The sequence below is a fragment of the Corvus moneduloides genome, chromosome 15 (genome assembly GCF_009650955.1).
Source record: "Corvus moneduloides isolate bCorMon1 chromosome 15, bCorMon1.pri, whole genome shotgun sequence".
Classification (NCBI taxonomy): domain Eukaryota; kingdom Metazoa; phylum Chordata; class Aves; order Passeriformes; family Corvidae; genus Corvus; species Corvus moneduloides.
Window position 1 is genome coordinate 6,801,624 of NC_045490.1, and position 10,967 is coordinate 6,812,590.

The 10,967-nt window shown below is 53.9% G+C and overlaps 1 protein-coding gene across 2 annotated transcripts in view; it reads left to right on the forward strand.

The window, feature by feature from the left end:
- The window catches only part of CAMK2A (calcium/calmodulin dependent protein kinase II alpha), a 33,988-nt gene extending 25,746 nt beyond the window's left edge, over positions 1 to 8,242 (forward strand). For both annotated transcript variants that reach the window (XM_032124814.1, XM_032124815.1), the window contains 5 exons: positions 606 to 654; positions 1,945 to 2,020; positions 2,837 to 2,931; positions 3,291 to 3,528; positions 3,741 to 8,242. In XM_032124814.1, coding sequence (XP_031980705.1) covers positions 606 to 654; positions 1,945 to 2,020; positions 2,837 to 2,931; positions 3,291 to 3,523 — 453 coding nt within the window. In that variant the 3' untranslated portion in view covers positions 3,524 to 3,528; positions 3,741 to 8,242. The remainder of the gene's footprint in view (positions 1 to 605; positions 655 to 1,944; positions 2,021 to 2,836; positions 2,932 to 3,290; positions 3,529 to 3,740) is intronic.
- The last annotated feature ends 2,725 nt before the right edge of the window (positions 8,243 to 10,967 follow it).

Here is a 10,967-nt window from a genome sequence, read left to right on the forward strand (position 1 = left end):
TCCCCCCAAATCTGTGTAGTGCTCAGCTGTTTCTTGAAAGAGCTGTGTCTCAGCCTTCAGTGGTCCATGTGGGTCTTGGAAGCACTGTTTTATTGTACATTTCTCTCCCTACTCTGCGGTCAGTGTGGTCTCTCACTCCTGCACAGTCCCCTCTTTCTCATCCCAGCTCCTCCTCGCTGTTAATTTGTACATCTCTCTCTTTATTGTACAGTCAACATGGTGTCTTCCACCCCTGCACAGCCCCTCTCCCTGCCCCTCCGGCAACGCTCCTAGGAACCCACCACATGGCCCCTGGACCTGCCCCCATCTCTGTCCCCACAGGTGTCGGTAGGAAAGGCAGCGCCGTTCCTACGAGACCCTCCACAGCCCACCTCTTGTGCCCTTGGCGACAAGGGGTGGAGGTCAGGGAGGGCTCTGCCAGTGCTGCCCTAGAGCTGTGGTTGAGGACAGGTTGGACCTGCTGGCGTTTTCCTTGGTTTCTGTCTGTTGGCACAGTTGAGCGCTGTGGGGTCGGACTCGGGGGGCTGTCGAACACACGAGCTCCGTCTGTCACAGGGAGAAGACCCTTCTCACCACCCCATCTCTCCTTTCTGTTCTTTGCTCAGGAATCGTCGGAGAGCACCAACACCACCATTGAGGACGAAGACACCAAAGGTACCAGTGGGGGCACATGGGAAGGTGGGCAGGTTGTTTAGGAGGGCTGCCCATGGGTCTGGCCGCCCCTCACGAGATATTTGCTACAGCAAAACCCACCACCATCGAGCTGCCTCAGGGCCCTTAAGAAGTTGCTTTAACTCCTCAGGTGTTTTCACTGCTGGGTTGCTGACACAAGCAGCTGGGGCACTGCTGGCGAGGAGCAGGGTGCTCCTGTGAACAGGGATGTTCCTTGAAAGCGGGTGTGGAAATGGCAGAAATCTGCAGGGATAGCAGCCCAGCTGCTCTTTTAAAATAAATGTCCCTTCGGGAAAAGCCTCAGGGGAAATCCCCGTCTGCCGCCCGCCTGCTTGCCAGAGGCAGCTTTCTAAGAATAACCCAGAGAATAATTTATCGGTGTTAATTTGTAAAGTCTCTCGATGAAGTGATCTCGGCACAAAGTAAGATGGACTTTGGCCTGACATGAGAGCTAATGGGACAACTCATCCTCCTGGAGAGGGGCTCCCTGAGCCTGGATGTGGAGGCAGGTGGTGCCCAGGAAGTGATGGGATTCCCTCGCCTTTCTGGACAACTCCTAGGAACGCTCCTTCTCCTTTCATTAGTCACAATGCAAAGGGAAAAAAGTCAAGCATGATGCCAATTTGCATTTGAAGCAGAGCATTGTCAGTAAGCCCAGGGTTACCTCTGACAGCTCCTCCTGCATCCCTGGGAGCCAAAGTTGCTCTTGCAGCCCATCCCTTCCCAGATGAACCAGCAGTGCCTGGAATCCCTGGCAGCAGATGCACAGGTCTGTGCCCTTTGCTGGGTCCCTTCTTGTGTCTCCCGGTGTGGCTGCACGTCATTTACTTGTTCTCCTCCCTGCTGAGACCCTGTCCTCCCATTTCAGAGGGAGGTGAGAGCATCCTTGGTCCAGCTTGCCCTAGCTGGCCTCTGCTGTGAGTTAATGGGGTAAAGGGTCTCCGCTTAGCAACACTTCTCAGCCAAGACCAGCCTGTCCCAACTTTTGGGCTGAGGGTAGCTTCCCACTTGGTGATTAACCTTTTGGCTCTTTGGAAAATTATAGAAGTTTTCAGTTTTTCCCTGACTTTGAAAATCTGGAGATGAGGAGCCCTTCCACACATCTCTATCCCAAGTCACTCTCCTGCTTTTTCCCTGTACAGTTTCCAAAGTCACCCCACATCCTGTGGTCTTTTTCTGATGAGACAAAGATCTCTCACCAATATGGTAACACCAGCAACTACTTCTGGTTTGTTTTATGCTTTTATTTCCCTTTTCTCTTTGAACCAACAGTACGGAAGCAAGAAATCATTAAAGTCACAGAGCAGCTGATTGAAGCAATAAGCAATGGAGACTTCGAGTCCTACACGTGAGTGTGCCCAGTGCAGGTTTGGGCTGGGTGAGGGCTCAGCCTCCCAGACCGGGGTCTGGGACTCCTACAATACTGCCCAGGAGGTTTCACTGCTGCCCGGGGCAGGGTGACCAGGTTGATGTAGTGGGGGAGAGTGGAGACCATGCAAGAGAAGGGGACATCAGTTTCCAAGCCTGATGCTGCTCTCCTGCTCAGCTGACCACAGCTCTTTGGTCTCACTGTCACAGATGAGCCCAATTTTTGGTTTGCAGAAAGAGGAATAATTGTAAACGTGATTTATGGTGAAAGAAGTGTTTGCATCCATGGAATCCATTATATCCAGATTGCCACAGGCTGTTCTGAAGCGTAGATGATTTCTTCTTGCTGAGCTGATGCTGTTCAGAGTACACCTCTTCTGTGTCCAAGGCTGATTTAATTAGTGATGTCTGAGTGAGTGCAGGTCTTTGTCCCTGCCTCAGAGGATTGCAGCAGGCATATTTTGATACAGAGCAGATAACACGAGTTTTTTCCCTGATGTCTTCCTTTCTTGTAAAGAAGATGGCAATGTTTGAGGAGTTTTAATTGCAGAGGGTGACTGATGGAGAATGCACCCTGCTTTGGTGGGGTCCTGGCTGCAGCAAGTGGGCAGGAGTTGAGGTGGGTTGGGCAGAATGCAGGGATGAGGTCACATTTTTGCAAGAATTACTCACTGGTGCAGACACTCCTCATCCTGAAGGAACCATCCTGAGCAGGAGGCATTTGGGTTCTTCAGGCTCTCATACCAGAAGTGGTGAGATAACCTCTCCCTTTTCTCTCTCCTTCCCGGCTCCCCAGGAAGATGTGTGACCCTGGAATGACTGCTTTTGAGCCCGAGGCTCTGGGTAACCTTGTGGAAGGCCTGGATTTCCACCGATTCTACTTCGAAAACCGTAAGCAGCTCACCTGCTTTCTGAGGGACCCCTCCCTCCTCCCATGTACTTGTCTTGACCTCCATCAATTTGCTGAAGGGAATAGGGTTAGGGTGGCTGTGGGAGCATCTCTGGTTGATCTGGAGGATCCTAGTAGGAGGTGTTAGGTCAGCTGGGGCCAGGAGTCTGTAGAGGAGTTGTTGGGTTAGCTGTTTTCTAGGTGAGCCCATGCTGAACCCACATGTACAGTATTTACTCAGCCCCATCAAGCAGAGAGCATAACACAAGTGTCTCCCCTTCCCACATTGTTGCCACCCTGGGCAAGAGCCACCCAAACTCCTTCCCCTGCCTAAATCCCCTTGTGCTTGTCCCCTCTCCAGTGTGGTCCCGGAACAGCAAGCCTGTGCACACGACAATCCTGAACCCCCACATCCACCTGATGGGAGACGAGTCCGCCTGCATTGCCTACATCCGCATCACGCAGTACGTGGACTCCGGAGGGATCCCCCGCACTGCCCAGTCCGAGGAGACCCGCATCTGGCACCGCCGGGATGGCAAATGGCAGATTGTTCACTTCCACAGATCTGGCGCGCCCTCGGTCCTACCGCAGTAAGCCCTGTGAGCATCCGGGGACGGGGCACAGGGGATAAGGAGGGCTGGGTGGGGGCTCGCTGCAGCATTGAAGCTCACAGCACGTGGGATCCTGTCCCAAGGATCCGTGATGCGGAGGAGGTGGCTGATTGCTGTGAGATGGCAATGAGGGGAGAGGGATGCTCTGCCAAAGGGATGGTCAAAGCAAATTTCGGCTCTTCCTGGGTTGTGTTTTGCAGCTGAAGCGCGGCCCTGCCCGGGTTGGGTTTGTCACTGACTGACTACCAAGGGGAGACCTCCTCCGACATGTTCACCTACGGGACTTTGGCTGTTGGCTCTGCTGCTTGGTTCCCGCTGGAATAACCCCTCGCTTCTCACCGCACACACACGACAGCCCCGCCAGTGCAGCGCAAGCATCCCATCAAACCCCCCACCCTGCCGGGGTCATGGCGCTGGGCCCCCTTCCTCTGCATGAACCAGAAAAAGAGAAACCATGAACTTAACCCCAAGCATCTGGCAGGTGTACAGGCCTCCCTCATCGGCTGCATAGCGTCGGTGGGCCCCCTCACTACCCAGCACATCTCCTGAACTGGGCTCAGACTCATCATCCGCCTCCATCCCCACCTCTGCTGGAAGCCCTCTGAGGAAGAGGAGGGCAGTTTTGAGCCGCTCTCTGCTGCATCCTCCCTGTGTGCTGGTGGATTTTGCTTTGCTGCTCTCAAGGTCCCCATCTGCCACCATGACTTCCGCCTGCTCCTGACCTGAGCTCCTGCTTCCCAGCAGCCTCGGCCGGGGAACTGCAATTCAATCCATTTGCAAAGTCCATTTTTCACGTGTACCTGTGCAAGGAGGGCCGTGTTTGGATGGGTGAGTAAAGATTGTCTGTATTTTTTCCCTTCCCAGCGCAGGCTGGCTCCTTCCCAGGAGAGCAAGTAGGTTTGCACCCTGGCTCCAGGCAGCTGCTGTGCCAAGAAGGATGCTCTCCCTCCTTCCTCCCTTCTCCCTTTGGAGCAGAGACTGGCAATGCTGGGAGAAGAGAGGATGAGAAAGACAACTGCTTCACAGTACCACATCGTCACAGACGGGAGCTGGGGCTCTCCCATCCATATCCAGGCGGTAGCATTGCCCCTGCGCCCTCCTGCTCACCCACCACTCAGCCTGGATCCTTTACCCCAGCACCCACCCCTGCCCCCCCGCCACAGCACTGGTATTCCCCTGCTCCTGACTCCCAGGATGGGACAGGGGCAGCCTAGCTGGCTGCTGGCTCGGGGCACAAACCTCCATGTGACTCCTTCCAGCGACAACAAGGAATGCAAGCTTTAGTGACAAACTGCAGAATCTGATTGTGCTTCGGCAAAAACAAACAAGCCTTTCGCTGTCTTCTCCTTTGAGCGCATGCCTTTTTATAGGGAAAAGAAACCAACCTACCGTGTATTTCGTAACTTGATTTTGAGTATTTGCTGAAATGGATCTTTATGTAATAACTAGAAACATTCAACTGTTTAAGTGGGGAGGGAGGGGGGATTTTCGGGGATTGCTGTTTTTCATTGCGTTTACATTTGAAGTGGGGTTGTTCTGCCAGGGGTCCCACGGCTGCCAGTCCCCTCCTCACACCGTGGTGGCTTGTCCCATTCTGTCCCACAGCATTGGGTGGCAGAGGCACCCACCTCCAGGGGCACCCATATTGCCATGGCGCCTTCCTACACCCCATGGGTCTTCCTGCAGAGCAAACCACAGCGGTGGCTCTGGGAGTGCCACCAGCACGTGGCTTTCAGGACAGAAGACATGGCCGGGAAGGGGAATGTTGGTCTCACCTCTTTGCCATCAGGCAGAGGTCCAAGGGTGGGTGTTTTTCCGGCAGTTCTTCCATTTCGCATTCTCTTTTTTTCCGACTGGAGCCTCTTCACTCACTGACGTGAGGCTTCTGCAGCACTGCTGCCCCGGGGTACTTTCTAGCTCCACTCTCTTTGTCTGCATGGTGTTTAACTTTCTAGACGGTGCGTGTGTTGAAAAACAAAGAAATGAACAAAAACTGCTTGTTTTGGACCTAAAAAAAAAAAAAAAGAAAAAGGAAAAAAAAGGAAAAAAAAAAAGAGGAAATGTTTCCTCCATGTAAATTCTGAGTGTGTATTTTGCCTTTTCTGTGGTTTTGAATGCTTTGCTCTCTGTTGAGGCAGGGACGGCCACCATGCCAAATGCAGCTGCATCCTTGCAGACTGCAAAAATATTTTCCCACTGGATGGAGGAGAAGAAATCTAAACTGCTGGGGCATGGACAGGCCCTGAGAAGTGTTTTGGTGTGTTCCTCTGTGCCAGCAGTGCGATGGCTGCTGGTGATGTATGTAGGAGATGCTTTTTTGGGGGCAAATCACAGAGCTGATCCGTGGGTGCCTGTGGGGGTCCCCATGCCCTTTGTGGACCTGTGCACCACAGGCTTGCAAGAGTTCCCCAAAGCAGGGAGATCCATACAGGGAAAGGATTAACTTTTAAGGTAGAGTTTGGGTGTTTTTACAGATCTGTTTTTCTTCCTGTAGTCATGTAGTGCTGAAGTTTTTTTAATTTTTAAAGGAAGGACTCAGCTCTTTCACAGTTCTCTCTCTCCCCCTCTCCAGAGCTGGCTCTGAAGCCAGCTGCGGTCAGTGTCATCCACCTTCTGATGTCCAAGCTCTCCAGGTGTCAAGAGGATTTTTGGGAATTGGTATAAGGTGGATGATGATGGAGACATCGCAGCAGGGCTCTGCATGGGGGCTGAAGGGCAGATGCCATCTCAGCCTGGTTTTGAAGCTGCTGATAGCTGTGGACCTTGGGTGGGCTGTGAGAGTGAAGCTGCTCCAGCAGCTGCTACTGGAGAAAGGACTGGGACTAGGGGTGTGGTGGGATTCGCTGGGAATAACAGATGAGATGGGGTAGATACAATCTCCTTTCACTGAGAACCCACAGTCACTTCTAGGGAGAAGCATCTTGGCTCCCAGGAAGGCTTTGAGGCATCTTCTTGGAGAGAGTTTCTTCTCCTTGAGGTTTCCCTAAGGTCATCTCCCCAGGAGGCAGCTGAATGTCCTTGCAACACTCCTTTCCAAGGGAAGCAGAGTCTGAAGTTTAAACTCCTTCTAGTCTTCCAGTCAAGCTGCAGCCTGACCAAGGAAGACTCAACTTCCCAACATGCCCACGCTGGCAGCATTAAGCACCTGCACTTTAGGGGTCTGTCCTGCCTGGTGTCTCTGCCCCACCTTGCCCTGCTTCTCCAGAGCAGGTTCCTGTATCTCCAGAGCGTCTCAGCAAGCACTGATGGACCACCACCATTTCTTTCAGTATCCGTGGAAAACATCTGTCTCTGTCTTCCTTTGCATTTGTTAATTTCTCCTAAACTTGCAGGAGAGCTATATAAATAAGTTTTCACCATCCTTCTTTGGCTGGAAGAGCCAGGGATGCTGCTGTTACATCTCTACTTTTAAGCTGTTGATACTGTCCTTGACACTTGCAAACGGGCACGGCCCCAACAATCCCATCATGGTTCTGGGAATGACAAGGTCCAGGGATGTTCCTAATAAGCAACATGGACAAGGCCACCTTGTTGGGATAGAGTTTACCACCATGGACTTCCAGTCCCATCAGCCTCAAGGCTGGAGATCAGGCTATGGCATGTTTCATTTACTGGCACAGACAGAACTCCTCTCCTTTGGTCTCCTGGTGTCTGGGTCAAACCAAACTCAGAAGTCCTCCAAACTCATCTTCTCTTCCACCTCTTCCAGACCACAGGGAATGTCTAACTGGGAGCACTTGCTGTAGTGGTGTTGAGTTCCCAGCTCCACAAGTGGGCTTGGGAGCTGCCTGTTTTCCCTTCCTGGCTGCCAAGGTCCACGGGCAACATCGTAATTTCTCACATCTTGCTGATGCAACCCCTCTGGAAGACCAAGAGGTCACTCCTGGGCCTCTGCTCTATGCCGGAGGAGCAGGCACCCTCCTCCTCACCCCAGCCAGGCACAGCTGGGAGAGCTCTCTTTCCCCACAAAACCCGCATGAAGTGCCCTTTCTGCCAGGCACCAAACCCTTGTCTGATCCCAAACCTTCCTCTCCTCCCATGGATGGCCCATGGATCCCCAGAAGCTGGAGCAGGCAGCAGTCATCTACTCCCCCTTGGAGCTCCCAGTGGGCTCTGCAGCCCATGGTGGGATTGCAGTGCCGTGTGTGAGAGGGCAGCCACACAGCCCCATGGACCAAGAGGTGTCTGCCAGCAGGAGATCCCATAACCTCCTCTGACCACCCCAGGAGACAGACTGACCCTTCTTCCCCAGCACAGGACACGTCATGGTGTACCCCACGCTCTTGATGCTGCACAGATCCTCCAGCCAGCAGAGTAGAGACCTCACCCTTGCCCATGTCCCAAGGTGCAGGTCCCAGTCCATGTGTATCAGACAGGGAAACACAGACGTGAGCAGGCTGTGGGGACACCAGAGCAGGGGCTGGTGGCCACTCTGCCACCAGATTCATCTGAATCTCTTTCCCTCGTGCAGGTCATCAACAGGGAGTGGGAGAGAGGGAGCAGTGGAGGGGACTGTATCGAGTGGCTCCTTCCTTCTTTGGATTGTTGTCCCTTTTTTCTAACTGTTGCACAATTTTAGGGCTTTTGTAACATTTTTTGGACAAGCAGGGAAAATATGTTAACAGTGGTTTAAGGAAAAAAAAATGAGATCTATCTCTCTCTCTTATATATTATATATATATATAAAATATATATACTTACAGGAAATCTCTATGGAAATATTTATTTAAGATGATTGCAAAAAATATATTATAATTAAGAGTATACCAAGCTTTGTCACGTAACAAAAATTCAGGCCCCGGGGAGGGGTATCTGCCTGTCCCCTCGTGTCTGTCCGTCTGTACGGTTGCAGCTGAAGCCTTTCTCTTCTCTTTTTGTAAGTGCACTCGAACTGTTGAGCAGTGTGACCGTGTTGGATTCAGTGGGAACTTAGGGGGGGGGGGGGTGGGGGAGGATTGATTTTGTTTCCTTTTCCGTTGTCTTTTTTGAACCTGCGGCTGTGAACAGAATGATCACTGCTCAAATCGGATGCTCTGTTTGGGGTGGGCGGTGGAGGGGGACGGGGAGCAGGGTGGGTGTGGGAGGGAGGGCGAGTGTCAGTTTTATTCTTGGTGTTCAAGTGCAATAAATAGCTACCAACTTCTGAGCATGGAAACGGATGATTCTCCGTCACTGCAGTGACTCAGACCGTCTGCCACCCCCTTGTCCCTCCGTCACCACACTCCTGTCCTCGAAAGCATTAAGGCTGGGACCAGGCCTTGGGCAGGGGCTGCAGGTATCCTGCTGCCTGCAGGATGCTGGTACTCTGGACATGGCCCACCCCTGGTGTCCAGCATCTCTGGGGTTTCAGGGAGCTCAGTGTCATGCCCAGACCCAGCTCATTGCAATCCGGCCCTTTTCCCAGGGACAGGGCTCTGGGGGCTGCAGGTGTCTGGGAGCCCCCAGCAGGTGTTCAGGCTAGATGGGGGGTGGTGGTGACCACTGGGCAGTTTGGGGGACTTTGGAGGAAGCTGGTGCTGCAGGGTGAGGGGCACAGGACCCCCAGCCAAGTCCAGGGAGATTTTGGGGGGGCTCGCAGGGGCACCTGCTGGGCTTTGCCCGTGCAGGTGGGCTGGTACCTCAGGGGGATTGGAGCCGGGCTGCCACATTCCCTGTTCCTGCCCCACCCCAGGCCCTGGGGTGCCCCTTTGCCCCCTCTTCCTGCCATCTGCCCCAGCCCCGGCAGGTGTCAGCACTGGAATATTCCCACTGCTGCATCCCCCCCAGCCCCGGGCAGCCACGCATGGCGCAGGACACGTGTCTTCCGGATGTGCCACTGCCCCAGTGCCTTTTGCCCCTGGTGTCCTCCCTCACTGCCAGCTTTGCCTCCCAACCACATCCCCTGGCACAGCCTCGGCTCCATCCCTCCCATCGCTCTGCAGTACAGTGCTGATTGATGGCAGCTGCCAAGGGAGAGCACTGAGGATCCCAGGATTGCAGTGGGGATTTGGGGAATATGGCATGACCCCATGTAGGTAGGAAAAGCTGAGAAACATGCAGAGACTGGACCATCTTGGTCAGCCCAGAGCAGCTTCAACTCCATGCTGTGGGAAGGCATCAAGTTCTCCCGGTTCTCTGGTACTTTGTGGCCGGCAGCGACATCATGAAACACTGGAGTGCACCACCCCACACAGAGCCCTGTGTGCCCCTCCAGGAGCCAGCCCAGCCCAGGCTCCCTGGCCAGCACCCACAGCGATGGCTGGGCAACACCGTGACCTCCTGAGGCCTCCTGCTCAGTAAATAGTGTCAAGGTTAGAGTGAGGGATTCATTGGGCCCATAAATGTTTATGGCAGGCCCTCCCCGCTCCCCAGCCACCATGGTCTGAACTTTTCATCAGCCACGCTTTTATGGCCGGACTCTAATGATTAACCCGGGGCCAGCAGTCGAAGGCACCTCATAGTTGTGCTGCCGGAGCCCCACATGCCTGGAGTAGCTGGGGCTGGGGGACCCCCATTGCCCCCACGGGCCGCAGCCTTGGTGGGTACGGTGAGGAGGATGGGGAAAGCTGTCCGTGGTCCTGCAGGAGAAAGGAAGGCCAGAGCCATTCAGGAATGAACTCAGCATCCCTGGACAAGAGGAAGTGAGCAGGCAGGAGGACACGGTGTAAGAGCTGATCCTATGCTCTAGGAGGGGCAAAGGCAATAATTAAATCTCCTGTAGGGAAAGAGGAAGACTGCAGCCTCCTGCCAGAATTCACCCTGGGAGCTCAGGCCACAGTGCTGGACCCAGTGCACCAGGAGCACATCCATAATCTAGACATAGACCCTAATTTTTCGGTTTGTCCTAGGGTTTTGTTGTTTACCAGGAGAAAGATTTGCAGAAAAAAGACCAGGAGGAGCTGTGGCCTGCTGGATGTGCATGGGAAGCCCTGGAAGCCCCTCTAGATGTGCCTTTCTTCCATGCTGAGGACTCCCCAGTTAACCCAGGCAGAGGCTGTGTCACGCAGCACTTTTACTGGTGAGCTGATGGCACGTGGCAGAAGGCACATATGACACCGGGATGATGGGGACTGGCAGTGTCACGTCCAAACAGCCCCACCCAGGAGGTCACCAAGACCCTCACTGTCGGCAGGAGGTGGGGTGTGGGCTGCTCTACCCCAAAATCACACAGACACTGAAACCCAGCCCTTCTCCTTTCACTGGGAAAAGCTGCACTCAGGGCTGGGGCCACACCTTGGATCTCCCTTGGCACTAGACACATGTCCTCCTTGGACACTGGGTCCAGCTGAAACCTGTCCCGGACCTCCTGCACACATGAGGGACAGGTTACATCTCTTCTCTTCCTTCAAGTAACCCCAACTCTGCCAGGCACCACAGGGAAGAGCTGCCCTGACCCACGCCAAGGTCCTTGGGGGATGTACAGCCTGGTTTGTTTATAAAGCCTTTTC